The sequence below is a fragment of the Fukomys damarensis genome, unplaced genomic scaffold (assembly GCF_012274545.1).
Source record: "Fukomys damarensis isolate Sample0158 unplaced genomic scaffold, DMR_v1.0_HiC HiC_scaffold_2, whole genome shotgun sequence".
NCBI classification, from domain to species: domain Eukaryota; kingdom Metazoa; phylum Chordata; class Mammalia; order Rodentia; family Bathyergidae; genus Fukomys; species Fukomys damarensis.
Window position 1 is genome coordinate 3,225,941 of NW_022900914.1, and position 24,694 is coordinate 3,250,634.

The window sequence follows — 24,694 nt, forward strand, 5'->3', positions numbered from 1 at the left end:
TTTTTTTTTTTTTTTTTGTACAGGGGATCGAACTTGGGCCCTTGTGCCTGCAAGGCAGGCAGCAGAACCATTGAGCTAAACCCCTGGCCCAAGATTTGGTTCTTAAAGAAATAACTCAGAAAGATGAGAAAGTGAAGTAAAATGCAAATGTTCAATGCTGGATAATGGTAGATGAAAATGTTTAGGATTGTTTGAGATGTAAGGTAAGGATCTTTTTCCAAAGATGACATGCATCTATATTACTAAAAATTTTATTTTCATACATTTGTCCGATGCTTAGGTATATCTTTTTGGCTACTTATTGTTATACTTCAAAGAAATTTTACTTTTTATCTACTGTACCTTGACATATTTAGAGTATGTTGGAAGTATCATTTGAAGTACCTGCTCTTCCATTTCATTATCAATAGTGGGACCCAAAGGCATCATATACTGCATATTTCTTGTCTTCCTAAGTGCTTTAGCTTTTACAGGAAACTCCAAGGTCTTCACTGTAAGTTTTTGGGTCCCTTTAGTGCATACCTCACATATTGATAATGCCTGTTTTGTACTTAAAAGCAACTCTTGGTAAGAGGCTGTAGCTGTAGCACACATGTACCAACAACATGTATTATTTATCATGGTTCAATTTCCAACTTCTAAAAAAATTCTTTACAAAGTAGACCACAGTGACTTTCGAGTAAGATTTCAGGTTCTGTTTTAGATTAATTTTTAAATACATTTACTTGCATTTTGTCTTCTCTCTTACACTGTGTTTCCTCACAACTCTCTAGACTATAGAACTCACAAGAAATGTTAACTTTAATTTCCTTTTGACGAATTCACCAGTTTTATAAGTGATCGATGAATTAAGTTAACTCACTTTGTTACCAACTTGTGATCCCAAACTAGACTCTTTCTCCCTCTCAGAATCGTGGAATCAATAGCAAGACCAAGTGCTGATTGAACAGGAGAGAAAGTTCTGTTCCTGGCCAGGAACAGAAATGGGATAGAAACCAGTGACCCACTTCTCAGTCCAACCCACTGCTGCTTGGGAGTTTACAGATGAAGTAAGGGGAGGGATAAGCTAATGAGGGGAAGGAATAGTCACATCTTCTGACAATGGGTGCAGCTTTACCAGAAATTCTTCTGGAGCCACCCTGTTGCCCCTTTTATGGTTTTCTCAGGTTGCCATTATGGCAGATGTCACCTGAGGTGTGTGTCACTCAGCGCACAGATGGGATTGGGCTCTTACTGAAGGTAGAAGTTGTCAGGGAGCCATCTGTGATTTAACAGGTTTTGGCTAATCCACCTGAGCAGGAACTTCTCCCCTACAGGCATCTTATCCTCAAAGATGAGCAAAGCTTTGGTAGATGGAGAGGGAAGGTGAGCTGGAAGGGTGGGGAGCAGAATGGGGAAAAGGGAATTAAGATATATTATGCACAGGTACAAATTCCCTGTGATGAATGTGATCAGTATGTATGGCAATTATTTACTAATAAAAAACAAAGTTCAAAAAGATTAGGGCAGGCTAGAAAGTGAACGTTGTCAGCTGTGCACAGTGAGGGTGGGATAACCACTGCCGATACATTTTCAGCAAGACATTTCCTGCCTGAGTTTGTGATTTCCATCATAGGGGGGTGGACACTGTTGTTGGGGGGAATGTGCCTGGATGACACTTATGGTTGCTTCCTAAAAATCAAATAAGATAAACAAACTGCGTGACAGGGACCCTCAGTCAGAAGTGAGGAGGACAAAAAGAGAAGAAAGAGATGGGCTGAACACAAAGGCCAGCGTAGAAAGAAAGGAATGTTCCCGCAAGAGTTTTTGGGCTTCTGGGATCTCACTGCTGAAGCTAAGTAACTTCAGGTGACATCTTGGGGAAGGGAATCAGGGTGTCCAGGGACAAAGAGGAGACTGGAGGCCAAGGTGAGGCCCACATGGGGCACACGAGGTTAGGAAAGACTTTTCCAGGGGATCTGTGCTAGAAAATGGCAGAGAGGCAGGCAAAGGGGGCACAGTTGGAGTTGAAGGTAACGGGTATGGAGCTAGCTGCAGATGTGTGTGCCTGTGTGTGCCTGTGTGTGTGCGTGTGTGGGCCTGTGCACTGCTGAATGGGAAGGACCTGTGTGGGAAGGAACAGGAGGTGGAGCTGTGAGGCGACAAAGCCTGGGCCCCGGGGAGGAGACAGGTCGGGGATCCAGGAGGAGCATTGGGTGGAGAAGACTCGGGTCTATATGGGCAGCCTGAGCCGCTGGCTGTCTAGGCGGGTGGACAAACTGAGGTGAGACAGTGATTCTGGGGGCAGGGAAGAGGAATAGAGAAATGGAAACAGATGCTGCCCTTCCTTGCAGCAAAGAAAATTGCCCATGTATCACCCCTGGTGATATGGTACCATGTTTTGGAAAAACACGTCAATAATTTAAACAGCCACAGAGTAATCCATTATGTGACCCAAATCCCTTTCGGTGGGACCTTTACGGGCTTGCAGTTTATGTTATTATGAACATGCTATAATGAGGCTGAATCTCTGCTCACAGTTACAGTAATTTCCTTGAGAGAAATTACTTGGCGGTGGGAGAGTGGATGGAGGAGCAGGGCCAGCGCCCAGGCTGTGAACAGTGTGAAGGCTTCAGACATACGTGGTTCAGGTTGCCCGGCTAGCGCTTCATCACAGCACAGGATGGACACTGCCTCATCCTCACGAACACTGGGGATTGCAGGAAATAAAAAGTGGAGAAGCTTAACTGGGCCACAGATGGAAAAGACATCTAAAAGAAGTGATAGGCTGACACTCCAGTTGCCCAGGCAAGAATTAAGAATAATTGTCACGAATCTAGCTAGTGCTGCCTCCTGGTGGCACTGAAAAAATTGACAAGACAGGAAAAAGTCCAGAGGACTCGCTGAACATGTCATTTTAAATTTATTTAGGGCAAAAATTCTAGAGTTGGGTGAAAAAAACACAGAGAAAAATAGACTTGCCCAAAGGATAAGGAAGGCTGTGAGAACTAGAGGAAAAACATCCTTACTCACAGCTACAGAATGTGAGGAGATGTGCATGGCACACTTAGAGAAGACTTACATGAAGAGATAACAAAAGAAAAGTAGCATTTCAACAGCAGTCTCTGAGGAGAGGTTCCTCAGGTTCCTGTGAGACTGACGCACCGTATGTGCCGGGCCTCTGTCACTCTAACAAGGCAATGACAACCACAAGGCTCAGAGATTCAGCAACCTGCCCAGGCTACACTGTTGTCTTCTAAGATGACCGTCTCACTGCAAAGAGCACACAGACCAGTAGGCCCATGCTCTGGGTCTTGGACGTGGTTTGGCATGTTATGCTTGCTTTTACTTTTATAAAGTAGTCTGCTCCTCTGGGGACTGAGGAAGAAAGAGGGAACAGTTGCAAAGACAAGCGATAATCTTTGCCCTTAAACATGTGTTGGTTTAATGCTGTTTGCCACAGTTCCCTCCTGCTCGTGTGACCTGTGCCTGGGTAACCAGGAGTCCCCAGGACTGCAGATACCAGTACCACCCACCCAAGAATCCAGTCACTCACTTGACCTCTCACCTTGATTCCCACAGGATGAACACTATGCTAGGTATTATCTCTCTGAGACTGATGCTGGAGAACAGATATCATAATAATCAATCATAGTACTCGACATCTATTTACAGATTATGATAAGAGAAATAGTTCAGGTTATTATGAAAAAGTACCGTATAATTTAATCTAATGCTTCTTAAACTTTCTTGTTCTCATACCCTTAAGTCTCTTAGAACTCTAAGGATCGACTGCTAAATTGAAGACTTGTCTAGATTCTTACATTTTTTTAAGAACTAAAATTAAAATTGCCTTACTTGAAAAATGATTTCCTATCCAGCCATTAGAATCATTTACCTTTTTAATTTTTGGGAAGCTTAACAATAGCAACAAAAGGCTTCAGAAATAAAGCCAAGTTATATCTATATCTATATCTATATCTCATTCCTTCAAATATGTGCCTTATTTAACAGGTATACTCAGAAAATATACTATCAACTTCAATTTACTTTCTCAAACATCTTCAGTATACAGCTCAATGAATATTACTGAAGATACTGGTAGCAATGAGATCTTTACTTTACAATGCGTTTATAATACATTTATTTTATAATGTGTTCATTTCTACAAAATCTTGGAGTTAAATTCATAGTGCAAAGAGCTTCAGTTGTAAAACATCCTACCTACATTTTTAGGTTTGTTAACAAAACTCTGTCAAGGACAAAGTGTTGTTTAACAATGTCAGAGAGATAGAAGAAAAACCCATTAATTTTTTTTTTTTTGATACCAGGGATTGAACTCGGGTCCTTGCACTTTCAAGGCAGGTGGTGGAACTACTGAGCTATATCCCTGGCAAAAACCCCTTAATTTTTAAAGGATGGCCAGATAAAATAGAAAATGACCAGGTAAATTTGAATCTCAGAAACCTATGATACTTCCGTGTTTTAATAGATTTGGAGTATATTTACAATAGAAATTATTTGAAATTCAAATTTAATGGTTTCTTTATTTTTAGTTGTTAAATCTGCCATCCTTCCTTGACTCCACAGCATGTCTAGCAGTCTAGCATTACTCTGTTTCTAATACTGCTTGCCTTTCTTGGGATGTGTTTAATAGAGGGAAAGACAAAGGATTCACAAAAAGAAGCTTCACTGATACTAGTATTTTGAGCAACTGACTACTTGGTGTTTGAGGGAAATTTGCCCTTCAGGGAAATGAATAACAAATAGAGGAAACATTATATTTTAATTTTACAAATCACTTTTCAGATGGTTTTAGGAAAGAGTACACACAAAAGCTGAGAATTTTGGAACTGATTCCTTCAAAACTTGTGTGTATTCCCTTGGGAAGTTTCTGGCCACTTGTTAAATGTACAGTTTGAAGACTGCCCCAGGGGTCTGATGTAGCTCAGGGTAGAGTACTTGCCCAGCATGTGTGAGGCCTTGGGTTCAATCTCCATTACAAAACAATACGAACCAAAACCAAACCAAACCCCCACTCAAAAACAGAGCAGGAAACATGAAATGGAAAACAAGTTACAACAGAAACACCAACAGAGCAGATTAACAAGATTTATTAGAAACACAGGGGAAAAATGAACAAAATACAGAATAAAATAGGGAATAGTCACACATATTGATTTTAAAAATAACATGACATTATTAAAACTATGTTAATAAATTTGAAAACCTAGGAGAAACTGATAGAAAACATCAAGTGACAAAACTCATGCAATAATTAATATGAAGGCAGGAAGGGAAAGATTTTGCCTGCCTCAAAATACCTAGGACAATTAATTCTTGTGTTAAATAAATTGGTGCAAGATTCTGTATAGAAAAATATTGAGAGTCACATGGTTCATTTTATGAAACTAGGGTAATTTTTAAAATGATTTTTTAAAGAACAACTTTATGAAAAAATTACAGACAACTAGAAAGAATATGTTCTCCTGTAGCCTCACAATTAAAAAGATTCAACTTTATGGAAAAGTCACATAAGAATAGGAAGAATACGTTTTCCTTGGCCCCACAATTTGAGAGCAAACTGCTCACGTGCTCAATCACCCCTCAATAGTTTGTTCATTTTCTACAAACAAGGACTTTTCTCTACATAGCCGTGATGCATCACTGGGAGTAGAAAATTAGTACGCTGCTAATGTCATCTGATGTACAGCCGCAATTTAAGATGCTTCACAACGGAGACACAATTACATGCAGTAACATCTGTAAATATCTGATTAAAGGAGGTCGATAACTAGTCATTCCTTAAGCCGATCTGCAAATGCAATGGGAGAATCTGGATTTCCACCTGGGCAGTCACAGGTAGGTCTGTCTTCTTGATGGTCAGCCTTTCCCCAGCTAGAGAAGAGGGTTGACCTTCCTCCTATGCCACCTGCTCTGTGCCACACCCCTAATACCAGTTACATCCTCTCTGTGTCCCTCCTAGCTTAGCTGAGCCTCCAGCCCATTAGTCTCTAAAGCGGCGTCCCTGAGGCAGCCCAGCTGGAACCTGCAGATATCAGAGCCGGCACTGCTTGCCTGGGTCCAGATGGCGCATGCGTGTTGCTGTACTTCTCCTCCGCTGCGCACTTCGGGCTAGTTGTTGCGAATTCCCGCCCTGCAGGCGGCCTCCAGTTCTGCGCATGCGTCCAAAGGCTGCTTGGGTACAAAGGCGGTCGCACGCCAGCACCCGCCGCCATTTTGGGTCTGACGACGTCGTAGGTCCTCACGTTGGTGACTCTCGGTATGTCCTGCTCTACTTACCAGGGCACTGTTTATGTCCACCGTGTCTCCTCGCTTGCTTCCCTCTTTTCTTTTTGGACTCAGCGGCTTGGCCTTCAGTAGTAGTGAGGAGACGCCCCCAGCGCCTGTGGGCCCTGTGCTCCCGGCTGCCGGCTGCCTCCGGGTAGGGCTGTGGTAAGCGGGGCCTCTCAGCTGGTGCTCTTTCGGCCGGGTGGGGAAATCCCACAGAAAGACTAGGCTATGAGGTGTTGTGAGGAAGAAATTTATATTTTATGCGCGAATTGTAACCACACACCTTTTGGAATAAGGGGAAAAGGCCTTTAGCAGTATGTAATTAAATGGGAAGGTAAAATGAGGCATATTTTTCTAGTTCCATGTCTTAACTTGTCTAACAGGTTCCTTTCACACCTTCCTTCCTTTGCATACAAACATATTCACATAAAATATGAGTTTGTTATTCAGTATTTTACTCTGACAGACCTCTGGCCCCTTCACTTGTTTCCTAAGGCTTATTTATCAATTAAAATAGATTAAACTTAAATGTTTTTTTAAATTAGTAATTACAAATAATAAAATAGGTGTTCTGTAATTCTGCCCCACCATTAATAACTCAGGTTAGTGTGTACGTCTTTGTGTTTTATAGCTTTACTGAGATATAATTGAGGCACAACAAATTGTATTTATTCAAAGTGTAGAATTTCATGGCACCTGAAACACACATGTATCCAGGAAACTACCGTAAATTCAAGATAATATATCCATCACTCCAAAAAGTTTTTTGGTCCTACCAACCCCACCCCACACTCCCCACTTCCCAGGTAACCACTTTTAATCTGATTTCCTTTACTTTAAATTGTTTTTCATTTATCTAGAAAATACATTCTCTAAATAGATTATACTATGTGTATAGTAGTCTGTTGCTTTCATCAGCATAATTATCTTGGGATTCATTTATGTTGTGTGTATAAGTATTTCCTTTTTATTGTTGAATAGTTGCCATTTTATGCTATACAATTATTGTATGGTTTAGTAGTTTATTGTGTTGAAGGAAATAAAATTGTTTCGGGGCTTCGATTATTACAAATGTAGTAAGGTCCAGCTCATCTCCAGCAGGATTTTTCATGGATGTTTACTTTCATTTCTCTTGAGTAAGTACCTAGGAATAGATAGCTGGGTCATGTGGAAGATGTGTATTTAATTTTTTATAAAATTACTAATTTGTTTTCCACCGTAGTTGTATCATTTTACATCTTCTTCTACATATGTGACATTTCCAGTTACTATTACATACCCTCATCAGTGGTAGGTGTAGTTAATTCTAACTATTCTAGTGGATATGTAGTGGTATTTTGGTGTGGCTTAATTTGCATTTCTGTAAAGACATTGATGTTGAGCATCTTTTTCATGTGCTTATTTTCCACCTTCTCTGATGAAGTGACTGCTAAATCTCTTGCTCATTTTAAATTGTCTTATTACATACTGAGTTGTAAAAGTTCTTTATTTTAGACACTGGTTTTAGGTTAGCTGTTTTGTAAATATTTTTTTCACTCTTTTAGCTTGTCTTGATTTAAAAAAGAGTGTTATGGTTTATATCTGGATGTCCCCACAAATCCTCATGTGCTGATAGGTGGGGTTTGGGGGAGGTGATTGGATTCTGATGGCATGAGTGGTTTTGTCTCCTGAAGAGTTTATAGCTAAATGTGTTGTTGGAAGGTAAAGCCTGGTGGGAGGAGATTGGTCACTGGCGGCATGATATGCAAGGGTATATCTGGCTCCCTCGTCCCTTGATCACTCACTCTCTGCTCTCTGCTTGCCCTGGCATGAGCTGTTTCTCCTCTGCCATGTGACCCTGCCTTGGAACCAGCAGACTGAAATCTTTACAGACTATGACTCCAAAAAACCTTCCTTGTTCTAAATTGTGGTTATTAGGTATTGTGTCTCAGCGAGGAGAAAGTAAGACAAAAAGTATCTTTTGATTTTTTTTCTTAGTGAATAGTTTGATTTTTAAAAAAATGTGTGTCTTACTTTAAGAAATCATTGCCAAATCTAAGATTTTCTCCTTTTTTCTAGATGTTTTATATATTTTAGTTCTTATTTGTAAGAATTTGATTCCTTTAGAATTAATGTTTGTAAATGACAGGTAAAAGTTTGTTTTTGTCTATATGTGTGTGTGTGTGTGTGTGTGTGTGTGTGTGTGTGTGGTTATCCACATACAAATAGGCTAGCTAGGATATGACTACCCTATTATAGCATCATTATTAAATTGCTTGTCACCTTGGTTGAAAATCGCTTCATCATTTGACTGTGATAATTTCCTATTGTTGCAATAAAAATAGCTGAAAAAGATCAATTTACAAGAGGAAAATTTATTTTGACTGGTGATTGGATTTCAGTCCATGGTCAGCTGTCTTCATTGCTATGGTTTGTGGCCATGCTGGTCATCATGCCAGTGGGAGCATATGGCAGAGAAGAGTTTTCCTCATAGCATCCAGGAATTAGAGAGACCAAGCCAGAGAGTTCCATGGGTCTGGGAACAAGGTAGACTCCCTAAGGGCACGCCCTGGTGACCAACTTCCTCTAAGTAGGTTGCACCTCTTGAGTACTGTACTTTCATAAAATTAACCTTAAAATCAGGTACTAATTTTTTTGTTTTTCCCCTAACTTCTTTGTTTTTCAAAAGCTCTATTTACTTGTATTTCTGTTCAGGCTTTTCAAAAGATACTTTAAAAAAATTAAAAGCCAAGCCAGATTCCTGTGCATTAACATACAAGATTTGGAATCATTTAAATTCTTGCCAAAAATTATCCCAGTATTTTGGTTGATATTGTGTCAATTCTGTAGAAGAGTTTTGGCTTTAGGAATAGTATCTGGGCATAAATTATTAATCCATTCAAGAATATTTATTAGTTGCCTACCATATGAAGGGATCGTTTTAGGAACTGTGGAGAAATAGACAATAAATAGGTAAAATAGTAAGTTTTGTAGTCTATCACAGAGGTTTTCAATTGTGTTTCATAAGCTTTTTGGGTTGCTTGATTCCTTTTTAGGGGATCTGTAGAGCCAAACTCTTTTCATAATCCAAAAGGTTATTTACCTTAAAAATCTTTATTGATATATAATGTACTTACAATAAACTTCACCCTTTTTAAATTGAAAAATACAGTGGTTTTTAATTTATTCACAGAGTTGTGCTCTGCTGGCAGTGTCTTAATTTAGAGTATTTTAATCACCCAGGAGAAAGGGTGTACCCATTAGCAGCCACTATTCATTCCATTCATCTGCTGGTAACAGTAATGTACTTTTTACCTCTGTGGTTTTGCCAATTCTGGACATTTCATATAAATTAAGTCATAAATCGTGTATATAGCCTTTTGTATCTGTTTAGTCTTGCACCATGTTTTCAAGGTTTGTCCATATTGTAGCACTGATTAGTACAGCGTTTTTTTTGGTAACAGAAATTGAACTCAGGACCTTGGGCTTGCCAAGCCAGGTGTGATGAGGATAGCATTTTTAAAGGCTCAGTAATAATCCTTTGTATGGCTATCCCATTGTGTTTATGCATTCAGTAGTTTTTGAACTTTATGGTAGTTTTCACTTTGCACTATTGCAAATAATGCTTCTGTTAACATTCCAGGGCAAGTTACTGTGTGGATACATGTTTTCAGTTTTCATGGTTATATATTTAGGATGGGAATTGCTATTTAACTTTTTGAGGAATTGCCAAATGTTTTCCAGAGTGGGTGTATTTTTCTGTAATTCCTCCAACTGTGTAGGAGTGTTCTGGTTTCCCCACATTCTTCCTAATATTGTCCATTTTAAAAAAATATAGTCATCGTAGTGGATGTGGAGTACTATCTCATTATAGTTATAATTTACATTTCCCTAGTGACTAATAATATTGAATAGTATTTTTAGATGCTTACTGGCCATTTAGATATCTTTTTAAAAAGAAATGCTTAATGAGTTCATTTATATTTTATTAATATCATTTGCAGTACATAGTATTTACATTTTTTGTGGGGTGTTGGTATTTGTCTGTCTAGAATGTTCACTTTAGATCTCCTTTCCCTTTCCCTTCCCCATCCCTGATCTCTTTCCCCATCTCTAAAAGTCTGTCTGTATTTTACTCTTGTCCTTTGCCCGTTTAGAAATAATGTTATGTGTTATGTGTCTTTTTTTGTTTAAAAGGTATTTATATATACAGTAGATCAAGAATATGATTTCAGAATATTTTTCCCATTTTGTAGATTGTATTTTCACTTATGGTTTTTCCCCGAAGCATAAAAGCTTTTCTTTCTTATCTTCCAAATTACTATTTCAATTTTGTTATTTGTGCTTTTGGAATGATATCTACTCCTAATTAGGTCATAGAAGTTTATTCCTAAAAGATTTATAGTTTTAGTTCTTACAGGTAAGTCTTTGATAAAGTTGAATTTATAAGTATTATATGAGGAGTAGGGGTCCAACTAGATTCTTTTTGCATGTGCATATCCAGTTGTTTCAGGACTATTTATTGAAAATATTATTCTTTTCCCATGAATTATCTTGCCATCTGGTCAGTGTTTACCTTTTATCATTGTGTTTATACTGGCACTGATGATGTAAAAACAGTGATGAATTCAACAAACTACTGGTGTGTTTTTGTAATCAGAGAGTCGCCAAGCTGTATTGGTAATCATTATTCTCTTCACACTAAGCACTTGGAGAAAAGGTAGTAGTTACACTTCAGTGCCCTTTTTAAAGCAGTAAGAATGTTACTATAGGTTTACCTTTGAGGATATGTATTTTTAATATTTAATATAATGAAATGGGAAATATTCCTAAAAGCACTTCTTTTTTTGTTTTTGTTTTTTTTGGTACTGGGGATTGAACTCGGGTCCTTGCACTTGCAAGGCAAGCCACTGAACTGCTGAGCTAAATCCCTGGCCATAAAAGCGCTTGTATTGGTAACTGAACTATGCTGATTGACTTGAGGAAAAGCACTTGGTGTAATTTTTTTCATATAGTATTATATAGTAGAAGTACTAATGGATAAACTATCCTTACTCAGATTTGAATATTTTTCATGGTGAAGCAAACTTAACCATAGCACTTTATGCAAAACAACTGATAGTGTTTGTCAGTGATAAAATTAAAGTTTTAAAAGAAAAATTAGAAAGGTGGCAAATTTATGACTTTTCTGATGAAATTGCTGGTAGTGTTAATTAGATTTGGGACTGTTGGTTATGTAATATATCAATCTGTGTAAGATCTGCATAACTCAGTGAACCAGTATATATTCCCATAAATCAATATAGTTTAGACTCATTCATGTTTAAAAAAGTTTTGTTTAAAGTGCAACCAGTGAATTTTAAGATACCACGGTACAAAAAGTTCACTTACCAGCTTTTATATTCCATGTTGTTACTAACTTGTAAGAAACACCACTCCTGGATTTTTTGTGAATGTGTGCTTATCAAAGAATATCCTCAGTTGTATGAAAATGCTATTAAATTATCCTTTCTGTGACTACTGTGGGTAGCCAGATTTTCTTCACATACATCTCCCAAGCCACCTGTCACAACACATTGAATATAGAAGCAAATATAAAAACCAGGTATTTTGAATTAAGCATTAAATACTAGTTTTCCAAAAACTATAAAACTGTCATTTCTCACTGAAGTCTTGGTTTTTAAAAATATCTTTCTTGAAAATATTTATGTTAATATTTATTAGTGGGTTTATTGCTATTTTTAAATTAATTGCTAAATAATTTAAAAATTTCATTCTGTAGTTTTACTCTGGTAAATCTTGATTGATATAAATAACATAAACTGAAGCATTTTGAGATTTTCAGAGTGTAAGAAGATCCTCAGACCAAAATTTTAGTAACAGCAAGTTTCATAAACTGTTTTATGCTTTTCAGAAAAAAGTTAGGGAGGAGAGGAGCCCACGTACTACAAAATTATGCAGATGTGGCCCTTGTGAGATGTCAAGGAATGTTTCACCAAGAAGGAAACCTTATGACAAAAATTTAGAGGAGGTGAAGGAGTAAGGTGTGTTTTGAGAATACCCAGAGGCAACATGATTCACAGGATGGAAAGGAAGTTGTAGCTTTGGATGTATAATAAGATAAAAGAAAACATATGTGGTGGGTTGTGTGGTGGTGATGTTTAGATTTTTGGACTCCGCAAGCTATTTGATAGCCTTAGTTTTCGGTCAGTGAAGTGAGGAACCATGAGTTGTTTTCAGCTTAGTCCATGTTAAATCTTACATTTTTAAAAGGTCATTGATTATAATATTGAGAATAGTCACAAATCAATGTAGTGTTAAGGATAGAATCAGGAAGACTAGGATTCTACAATTATTAAGATGATGGAGGAAAGTGATTTAGACAGTGTTTAGCAGTACCTGTGAAGTCAGATTTTATATGCTCTGGAGATTGAAACCATTAGAATTCCTTGATGTATGTAGGATATAAAAGACTGGAATCAGGTAACAAGATAATTGGCATGAGCAAATCTTTCTGTGTGTAAGATTAAATCCATTATAACTTTTTTCTTTATTAGTATATGTTTGCAGTATATGATAATTATATTCATCTTGGAGAATTAGTACATATACATAGCACATTTTAATAATTTTTACTACTCCTTTGCCTTTCTGTCTCCCTTATCTCCATATTTTGTTTGCTTGTAATAAAAAAGTGTGTATTTTTTTTTATGACTAATGGATTTTTTCTCTTGAAAGCCTCCCTAAATGTAAGATTAAGAAAAATTATTGTATTTTTATCTTGATTCTTTTAGTTTTATCAAATTATTTTCTTTTATTTTCCATGGTGTTTATTTTTGTTTTCACTAAAATGGTTTCTCAGTCTTAGTATAACTGACATTTTGGCCTGGATTTTTTTGGTTTATTTCAAGGATATTCAGTAGCATCTCTGTTCTCTGTCCACTAGATGCCAGTAGCATCTCCTCACATCCACTTGTAACAACTAAATAAATTCTCCAGATATTACCAGATGTTTCTTTGGGGAGAAAATTGTCCCAAGTTGAGAATTTCTTCAATAAAGAATGCTAAAAAGTTGCCACCCTCATTTTGAATGCACAGATTGAAAAACACTTTTATTTCCACCACATCAAAGTCATTAAATATCTGAATCTAAAAATCACTCTGAATATATAGAGAAGATGGGAGGAAGAAAACTAGGGTCTAAACTTAAATCAGTCATTTGGAATGTGATGACTTTGCCTGAGTATTGGCCAGCAGAATAATCTTAGATTATGAAAAGTGAAGAATTAATAAGTTGATTCTATCTCAAAAGGGTGCATTGTGTATTTACTTTTGTCCTGTATTTGTAGAGTATTTATATATTTTATTTTTTATCTTAGCTCCTGTGTGTGATTTTGTGGTTTACTTAAACGGTGGGAAATAGTAGGAGTAATGTATATGGGAACTAGACTGATCTGATCTTCAATTTTGTGACCTAAGAAATGAAACATTTATTGTTAAAATCAGTTAAACTAATGTATTGAAAACCTTTTAAACATTTAAACGTTTATGAGGAGTGATTAATATAAGGAGATAATATTTTGCCTCCGTTAAAAGTTTAAATGTATCAGTCAGTGATACTTAAAATTTCAACATAGTTCTAGGCCTGTACTCTTAATGCTATAGCCACTAGCTATATGTAGCTGCTGAGCCCTTGAAATGTGGTTAGTCTGGATTGAGATATAAGTATAAAATGTCGTAATTTGAAGGCTTACTATGAAGTCATTATTACTAAATTTTATAATTATATATTAAAAGCATGCATGTGGATATATTGAGTTAAATATGTTATCAAAATTAATTTCATCTCTTTTAAAAACTTTTAAATGTTACTAAAGAATTAAAAAATTAAAATATGGCTCAATTACATTTCTGCTGAACTCCATTGGCAGACTTATTAGATGTTAATTCATAGAATACAATGAGTGACGTCATCTATAATATGTGTTCTATCAAATATTTTAAGGAGAACTTCTAATATAAAATTTAGTAGTGTTTACAGATTGTGTTTTTTTCAAATAGTGCTGTGGATTTTTAATTTAAATTATGAAGTTTGTCATTTGGATTTCAGCTTAATTTTTAAAAATGTATAATTTGTTTTTTAAAACAACAAAACATTCAAATGTAATATATTAAATTTTTCAGTCTGCTCAGGGCTGTTCATCCTGGAAACAGAACAGGATGACAGGACAACCTTGTTTTATTCCCCCCCCCTTGTGTGTGTGTGTGTGTGTGTGTGTGTGTGTGTGTGTGAGATCATTTTTTTTTATTTTTCTCTCTTTTTTGTACTTTTTGTGCTTGTCAACCAGCATTTTGTTAAATCTATTTGGCCTCTTTATATATGCATATCACTGTATAAGTCTTTGTATCATTGTGTAGTTTTCTGCTTTATTTTTTTTGGTACTGGGGATTGAACTCAGGTCCTTGAGCTTGCAAGGCAGGCCACCTAACCGCTGAGCTAAATCCCCACCCACTCTCCTATATTTTTATTTGCATTTATTGTGTTATAATACACTGTGGTAGAAGTAGATGAACTATTAATTGTATCTGAGCCTACTTTTATAATACTGTGCTATCAGACACAGTAATAAGGCTGATTATAAGATGAAACTGTTGTAAGCCTGTGTTCATTAGCTTTGTTGTTCTTTCTACACTTACAGAATTATTAGAATACAAATTAGTCCATTTAATAGATGTGTTCTATTTTTGTATAGATATTAATTTAAGCATTTATGCTGCAAAAATGATTTGAAAACTCCTAATTCAGCCTTTCATTTTGTAGATTTACACCTAATTCTAAGGAAAAATAGTTTTTCAAATTTCACTTAATAGAATCTCAAGTAAAACTCAAGCTTTTTGATGTCTCACTCATGTACACAGAGTAAGTACCTTTATGATATAGTAATGTTTTAAGGAATATACTACTGAATAAAGGTTATTTCCAGACATCTTAGATGATGTCTTTAAAACAATGCTATATTGTTTATAAAAATTGGCTTAATTTTTAAATTTCATGTTTATCTTTTTTGATTTAAAAATGAATTATAATTAGTCTTTAGATTCACAAGGGTAGACGAAGAAAACTGATGACATCCACAGAACAGGTTAATTCTTTTTACCTGATTATTATTTTTTCCATAGTAGACCTATTTGGTGACCTAAAAGTTTTCTTTTTATGTTTAATTCTTAGAGGCTCATCCACAAACCAGTTCTTTACATTTCTTTGTTATGCATCTCCAGTCTTGATCGTCAAAATTCCTATTATCCTGTAGAAATGATTAGCCATTGACCATCAGTAGGCATAAATTCTTAGCAATTTCTTTTTCAGGCAGTATTCACCTCTCCCTTGAGTTGGAGTGTAATTACTCAGCAATCTATTTTTGGATGTTAATGGCATTGGATAGGAGCCATGTATAAACCAGGCTCAGAGTTTATTATTCCCTCTTTGATGTGAAACTTCTAAGTCCATTTGTATGGTTTGAGGGAGGGATGGTGGTCTGGAGGAATAGGCTTCTGATAGTTTGAACAACCCATTCATATAATTACCTGTGTCCTTGGGCTTTTGCTGACTTACCCTATTTAATACCACTTGCATTTCATACAGGAATATTTTTGGTGCATCTACTTTTTATGCTAAGAAATGTATGGTTCCTGAAAGGTTTTTGTATTTTTCCTTTTTTATTTACCCAAGTGAGTAGTGGTGAGAATTTTTAGTTAAATATCAGGAAGAGAGTTCTGGATATCATTTATATTACTTGTGGGGAGTTAAGGGCACCTGTCTTCCCTTCATATAAGAAGTTACAGACTGGAAATTGAGTGAAGGCCTGTGACTTTAAGTAATGAAGGCTTAAGAAGATCTTTTGTGTCCTAAAACTTTTGGTTTATTCTAATTCATATCTTCATTGTATTACTGATTTTATTCTTAAAGTCTCTACAGTCAAGTAAGTGTATCTTCAAATTAATATAGATCAGACACTGCTTATTATGATACCACATAAATTACCTCTGAAGAGATAAATGCTATAGTCACTACCCAGGTTTCTCTAAATTTTGTGTGTCTTTCTAGGTTTCTAGTGTCTGGAGTCCTAGAAAGAGCTTCTGTTTTGTTACTCAATCTTTTTCTGAGATAAATTTGTATTTTGATGAGATTTTAATTCTTGTTCTACATTCTCCTTTTAAATCTTTTCATCTTTTTCTCTAAATTTTGATGTGTTCTGTCAAAATTTTCTTCTGTTTATGTACACTTTTATGAGTCTGTAGTTCTTCCTAATCTTAATCTTAGTTCTAACATCTTTTTTTTTCCTCATTGACTTTATTGGTATTTTAGGTATTTCTACAGTCAAGTAAGTGTATCTTCAAATTAATATAGATCAGACACTGCTTATTATGATACCACATAAATTACCTCTGAAGAGATAAATGCTATAGTCACTACCCAGGTTTCTCTAAATTTTGTGTGTCTTTCTAGGTTTCTAGTGTCTGGAGTCCTAGAAAGAGCTTCTGTTTTGTTACTCAATCTTTTTCTGAGATAAATTTGTATTTTGATGAGATTTTAATTCTTGTTCTACATTCTCCTTTTAAATCTTTTCATCTTTTTCTCTAAATTTTGATGTGTTCTGTCAAAATTTTCTTCTGTTTATGTACACTTTTATGAGTCTGTAGTTCTTCCTAATCTTAATCTTAGTTCTAACATCTTTTTTTTTCCTCATTGACTTTATTGGTACATTTTAGGTATACAGTACAGTTACATTCATCATTTGGATCTTGTACCTTTACATGTCTTGATTCTCACTTTTTCCTCATACCCTTGCCCTCCCTTCACCCCTCCTCCCTTCCCTATTTACAAAAACGTTATTTCCATTTTCTCATATTTTTTTTCCTCTTATTTCCTTTCCCCTGCCATTCCCAGTTGTATCATCTTAATGATGACTTGGTCATATAAAAATGACATTCTCATTTTACATTTTGGAGACCAAAAATCACGATTTTTGAAAGAAAATTATTAGCTGTTTCTCTTAATACACTTATTCCAGGGGGCAGCATTTCCTTTTTTAAGCATTGCCTATTTTAAGTGGGTCCCCCTCGCTTTTTTTTTTTTAAGGTCCAGTGTTTTTTGTTTTTCATATGTATTCTTGTTAACTGTTAACTTTGTCAGGAAAGGGTCAAGCTGTGTTCTATTACAGTAGGTGTTGGCTCTTGACTGAATTTAGGAAATGTCTTATTCTTCTTGAATATTTGTTATATTTTTAGAATCTCTCAAATCTAGCTAAGATAGAGAACTGTGCTTCTATGCTAATGATTTCTTTTCCCATTTCCTTTTTATAGATAGCCATGCCAGTAACAAGATCTGACATATCTAACTTGCTTTATTGTGATTCTTCGCTTACTTTTCCTTACTGGTGTCCAGGCCTCAGCCTACTTATCTCTATACTAGAACAATCCTTGGATTGCATATTGATGTTCGCAGGGTTTAACTATTGCTAATTGACACAAGGTAGGGAGTGTATCTCCTCATTTGTTTACCATCTGCCCTTGCTTCTCCTGCTCACTGCTTTGAGTTATGGGTTATTGGAAGGAGTCTGCATGAGAGAAGGTGGCTTTCTGACAAGGGGAGGAGGAACTCTATAGCAAAGCTTATTTGGCTAACTTCCATTACACCACATTTAATATCTAAAATTTGTTAAATTTGTTAAAGGTTCTAGAAAATAAATGTTTCTCTTCTCTGTTTTTCAGTTATGATACATATTCTTCCCACTTTTTGTTTTATTTTCTTGGTTATTTCTGTGAAAAATTTAAAAAAGTATAAGGCAGTGAGCAGTTAGATTTTTATCTCATTAACATTTTGTCTAGTGTATATACTTTTTCAAACATGTTTAATTTGATAAAAATACAAGCATATAGTTATTTCTAAGGTTATGTTTATATGCCAAATTTATATAGAGGCAGTTGTATTTAATTTTGACACCTATTTGTCCAGATGCTAATTAATACATATTTGCTTTTTAGATGATGGATTCTACATCGCTCTTACCAACATTTTTAGATGTAGATTTGACAGTATCACAAATTGAATGTTGTTCCAAGGATATTCTTGTGAAATTTCAAGGCAGAAATAATGGTGATTGTGAGTTTGACTACCACACATTACAGAGAGAGATACAACATATTCCAAAAATAAAAAATAATGTGGAGATCTTTCAGTTTTGTTTGGTAGAAGAAAGAGTAACTGGAGAATGGCAGAGAGGAAGAGTCATGGAAAAGAAAAATGAGCTCTACACAGTGCTCCTTATAGATCATGGAGGAGAATTAACAGTTAATGGTACACAGGTTGCTTCAGCCTGTGATAATATATTTGATCTACCACCGCGAGTAGTGTTTGGTATTTTTGCCAATATTCTTCCAGTTGGAGAAAAATGGTCTCCTAAGGCTTTGAATTTTTTCAAGTCTTTAGTAGGAATACAACTGAAAGGTCATGTGCAGGCTACTTTGCCTTTGCAAATGATTCTTCTCGAAGTGCCACAAATTATATCCTGGACTCTTGAATTACAATTAGGAAGATTTATTGATAGAGATTTATTTTGTCTTATTGTGGAAATGTTAAAAGAATTTCCTCAACAAATGCCAGATTTATTACAGCATAAAAGACCTCAATTGTCATTAAGCAGTTTTGACAATTTAATTGATGTTCAACATATTTTGGATAATTTGCAGCCATCTTTGTCAGTAGGAAGTTTTGAAAGTATAAGGATATCATCTGCATTAAGCCCAAGTAAATTTTATTGTCAGTTGGTTAAATGGATTCCTGAGCTAGAAAACCTGACAGTATGTTTGACTTTACATAATGATATTAGTCAAGAAACTAGTCCCAACTATGCTAATTTTGGACTATTTTGTGTTGCCAAAAGGAGAAATGGACAGTGGCACAGAGGAATTCCTCAACAGCTCTTGCTCAATAATCAAATAAAAGTTTGGTTTATGGATTATGGCAGTAGTGAGGCTATTCCCTCAATTCATGTAAGGAAACTGAAACAGGATTTTAGTTTAGTACCATTATTTTCATTTCCATGTGCTCTGACATGTTTATACAGTCCAGATAGAGATGTAAGAAAACTTCAACTGAGTGTATTTAAACAGGCCTTGTTAGGTCAAATAGTATATGCACACATTGATAGGTTCAATAAGGATGAACGTTTGTATTATGTGACATTGCAGACTCAAGATTCTACAGTTAATACTAAGTGCCCGCCAAAGACTATAGGCGCACAAATACTTGGTCCAGTGTTGGATTCAGAAATCTCCAACATTTTAAGCGAGCCAGGTGCTTATGTAAACAACATTGCAGTTGTTGGAAATGTTGAACAATCACTAGACTATCTAAATAAAAAAGATATTTTAAAAGTAGATTGTTCTGTTAAAACTGTAGAAATGGAGGTGAAAACTGCCTATATAGCTTTTGTGTCTTATGTATTAAACCCATCAAATTTCTGGGTACGTACTAATGACTATCAGAATGAATTTCAAGATATAATGAAAAATATGAACAAATGTTATGATTCTTGTGAAAATGATGAACTAATTCTAAGAAATCCTAAACCTGGATTGTTTTGTTGTGCTAGATACAGTAGGGACAGGTATTTTTACCGAGCTCTCATCACTGAAATTAATGATTATAAAATTCATGTTTATTTTTTAGATTATGGAAATACTGATTCCATTCCTTTTTTTGATGTGAAAATTTTGCTTCCAGAATTTTGTAAATTGCCTGCCTTAGCCATGTGCTGTTCACTTGCACATGTAATTCCTTTTGAAGATTTATGGGTAAAGGCAGCAGTTGATTATTTTAAAAAAATTGTTTTGAACAAAGACATTTTGCTTCAAGTTATAAGAAAAAAAGAAGACAAGTATATAGTAAATATTCAGAATATTGAAGCCTCAGAAAATACTGATGTTGTGTCACTTATGATAGAAGCTGGATATGCAGAATATTGCGAAGTAGAGTCAAAAAAACATTCTGACCAAGGACAGTATGTGGAAAAGACTCATAAATTAAATAAGAATAAGAGACTTGGTGCTTCTCAGAAAGGCAAACTAGAATACAATTATCACCATAATGTGATAAATAAAAGTAGTCTGGTAACATATTCTGAAACAAAATAGATAAATTGATGCATCCCAGAAGTACATATGCTAGGATTTTGAAACCACCAGTTTGTTATAAAATTGAACCAGTGTCCAAAAACAAAGTGAAGTCATTGAATGATGGACTTAAAAATTAACATATAAGAATTGTCCATGGATATGTACGTATTCTTAATGAAAGAGATGTGGGCCAAAAATCAGTAAAAGTTGTACCACAGTCATTTATCAGAGAGTCAAATCAGGCAGTCTCACAAAATCCACATAATATAATTAGACCACAGATCAAAGATCTTCCTGAACCCCAAATGTACATGAATGCCAAAGTAAAAGGGTATATATCCAACATCAATAATCCAGCCAGTTTTCATATTCAGCTTGCTGAGACTGAAAAGGTTATCATCAGACTTGCAGATGTTCTAAATGGAAGAGCAAATAGAGTGAAAGAACGAAGCCCAGTTAAACTTTTGGTGGGTGATCTTGTAGTTGCAGAGTACTCTGTTGACAGTGCCATTTACAGAGCAGTTATTAAGAAGATTTTGCCAGAAAATACTTTTGAAGTGGAATTTATTGATTATGGTAATACTCAAATACTGAACAGCTCTAAAATTTATGAATTTAAGACAGATTTTTAAACTATTCCTCAGTTGGGAATCCATTCTTTTCTCAGTGGAGTAAAGTGGAATGAGCCTCCTGAAATATGGGACAGCAAAACTGTGGATTATTTTGCCTCAATAGTAAATAAAAAATAGTATATTGTGAATTTTTGAAAAAGCATGACCAGAAATGGGAAGTTAGTGTAATTTGTGATGAAAAATATGTCATCAATGACCTACTTAAATGGACAGCATATCGGAAGCCAGAGAAGGCAGTATTGTGAATACCTTGGGTTGTCTCTCAAAACGTGAGCCCTGATAAAGATAATGAAATGATAAAAGGAAGATCAAATGAATGTGAAGAGTTTGTGAACCTTCAACCCTCCTACCCACAGCTAGTTAAAATTCCCTTTGAAGAGTTAAAACCTGGACAACTTGAAAAAGCTGAAATACTTTGTGTTTCAAAGAGTGGAAAATTTTATGTGAAGTTATCAAAAAATAAAAAAATCTTATCAGATTTAACTCTCTTAATTACTGAAGAAGAAAAAAAATTCCTTTTCGGTGGAAAATATTGAAGAAGACTTAGAATGTTTGGCAAAATCTAAAAAAACTTTAAAGTGGTATCGATCAATAGTAGAAAAAAAGTATGTTGATGAAAATGTGCTTGTTTTTTTAGTAGATCATGGTAGGTTTGAAACAGTGCCTTTAAATAATACCAAGGTACTTTGTAATAAAACCAGAAATATTCCAAGGCAAGCAGTGCCTTGTAAATAGATTTGGTTTGAAAATTCTAAGCATACCTTTTGAGTCCATTGTGTATTTATTTGCTTATTTGGAAGTAAGCATCCTTTTCCTGAAATATTTAAACTCTGCTTGGGAAGTAGACATTTTGGTAGATGGTATGCTACTTTTAGAATACTGCAATCTAAATATACTTCCAGTTGAAGAAAACAAGATTCAGTCTTCAGGAATTACTTTCAACATGGAATCTCGGGCTCTTATGTCACCATGTGGAATAAGATCATTTACTTGGACCCAACTTCAAAATGGTGGGCAATATTGTGGTATTGCCACTGCTATTTCTGATCCATCAGACTTCTATGTTCGATTGGAAGATTTCTTTGACACAATGAAATATCTCTTTGTGTTGCTTTCTGAACTACCAGAAACCTTACAAACATTATCTCAGGAGCTCATAATTCCTGGTTGTAGTTGTTTGTTCAAATGTGAAACGAAAGATGAATGGAATAGAGTAGAGATTTCTGAAGTCTCTGATAGATCTTTGCTTCTTATGTTGGTTGACTATCGGTTTTCTGTTTATATTCCTTATTCCAATAGAAAAAATCTTAAAGTTGTTCCTGAGGAGCTTTTGAGTTTGCCCAGGTTAAGTTATCTGTGTATCCTTCATGGCATTTTACCTGTTACAGGGAAATACTGGAATGGGGAAGTCAAAAGCTTTCTAAATGATTTTCTAAGCAAACCAGGCTTAGTTTTTCAATTTAGAGAATGTGGTTTTAAAACAAAACTGAAAGTAGATATCATTCATGAGAAAAAGAGTTTGTCAGATATACTTGTTGCATCTGGACTTGCAGTGTATTGTATGGATTCAGCTGATCTTGATGCAGTTATTGCTTCTGGATCTACTAAAATCCAATGTAAGTTACAGAGTAAGGCTGTTAGCCCATTGTTAAATCAAAATTGTGACAAAAAGAAAAATATGGGTTGTACATGCTCTGAGAAACAAAAGCTAAAAAGGAAACCTATGAAGAAGAAAGAAGTCTATGAACTCCTTTTAAAGAGAAGCCATGTTAGTAATAAATTGAACTGTAGAAATTTAAAACTGAAAAATGAAGTTTGTAGTGGAAAACACAATATCCAAAGTACCACTGCATTTGATATGTGTGCAGCAGCTTCATCTTGGGAACTGCCTGATTGCTTGAAAAATAACACCAATTGGTTTGAAAATATTTTTGAAGAACTTCCAACTGAAGGAATACAGGAAACTAACACAGTGGACTCAATAATAGGAATGAAAGAATTGTATGTTAATGAAAAAGCAACATCAGAAAACTTAAAAGGTAAGCAGTAATTTTTCAGTTTTTCTGTAGAATCTATTTTTGATGTTTTATGTGCTAAAATGATCCAAATCAAATATACCATATTACAAGAAAATGATAAATACTCTTCATAAGATGCATGATATTTACAAGGTACTCGTTTTTGTTTTTCAGTAGAGGGAGATGAAACTTCTGATCATTTATGCTTTAGTTTGGCAACAAAGGATATTGGATACATAGTAATTACTACCTTGTTTTAGATGTTCCAGATTAGAATAAAATTGGTAAGCATAGTACAATAACTTCTGATATTAAAACATGTTAAAATCTAGATTTTTTAGATTATTTTTCTAGGAGACAATATGTATTGAATATATTTTATTTTATAAACTATCCTAGTTTCAAAGCCATGGATATTATTTTATCATTACTTTTTTTTAAGGTGTCTTTCCTCCTAAAATTTGTTTCATTTGATACTTGTAGAGTCATAATTGGAACCATGGTTGTTACTATAGTTCATGCTACCTAACCATTTTCCCTAGAAAATATGGGTGATTATAGGAAGGATGTTTATTAAAAGTACAAAAAGAGAGGTCAGATGTAACCACATCTTTAAGCCCATTCCATGGTTTTTTTCTTCGTTATACTTTTATATATTTTGTTTGATTTTATATTTTTGATTATTTTCTAAATTTTAATTTTAACATGCATTGATTGTACATATTAATTATGTTTGGTATATTTCCGCATGTATAGCAAACAGCTCAAATTCAATTCCCCTGCACTCTCTTCTCGGCCTGTAATTACTATTGTTATATAATCCACTTTAACTACTTTTAGCTTGAAGTTGTAGATTTTCATGATATTCAAGAACATTAGTATGTAGTGGGGAGGGGATATCCATATTTTGTCTTGCGTTTACCTGTGAATTGGAATTTATTTTGCAAGTAAGCATTTAGCAAGTTCATAATATTGTTTTGATTCCAAAGATAAAACCAGGAAAATATACAGGTGCTTTTAAGAGTCAGCATAAACCAAATAATTCTGTGTAATTGTTTGGTAATTTAAAAGATATTTAGGAAAACTTAGAAAATTCTGAACCAAGAGAGCATAAATCAGTTGTATTCTGTACATCTATAGCAAATATTTTGGTGTTATGGTTTTGAAACTGGGAAATAATTTCCAGAAATACTGTTTTTAATGAAAATATGTTTGAGTTTGGTATCATCCAGCACTCTGGGAGGCTGAGGCAGAGTACAAATTTGAGCCTTGTCTGGGCAGCTTAGTGACTTTGTGAGACCCTGTCTCAAAATTAAAAAATAGTGTGGGGGATGTAGCTCAATGGAGAGGTTCAAGGTTCATTTCCTAGTACCAGAAAAAATATTTGTGTCCTGAGTTTTAAGGTTTATACATGTATTAGGGGTGAGAGGGGTCAGAGAGACCACCTGTGGGAGGCTTTGTGTTAGCCACATGGCTGTTTATTTGATAATCAGGCCCAGTGAGTGGGCTGAATCCAAAAGGGAAGTCAGAATACAGCGGGGGGAGAGCAAAAACTTTTTAAGGGGGAGTTGGTGGAATGGCAATTGTCAGATGTTGGTCTGGAGTAAGGAATCT

General features: G+C 35.2%; 1 protein-coding gene across 4 annotated transcripts in view; it reads left to right on the forward strand.

Annotated features, from left to right (window-relative positions):
* Window positions 1-24,694, forward strand: part of Tdrd15 (tudor domain containing 15) — a 160,508-nt gene that overhangs the window by 66,308 nt on the left and 69,506 nt on the right. For 2 of the 4 annotated variants that reach the window (XR_002025145.2, XM_019206625.1), the window contains exon 1: window positions 5,848-6,262. The exons of 1 other annotated variant lie outside the window; for it this stretch is intronic. Coding sequence is in view for 2 of the 3 variants with exons in the window: in XM_019206625.1 (XP_019062170.1) it covers window positions 6,075-6,262 (188 nt within the window). In the remaining variant the exon portion in view is untranslated. Of the gene's footprint in view, window positions 1-5,847; window positions 6,263-15,073; window positions 15,173-18,297; window positions 21,516-24,694 lie in introns of those variants that run through there. One more of the 4 variants, XM_019206624.1, reaches the window with a different exon arrangement.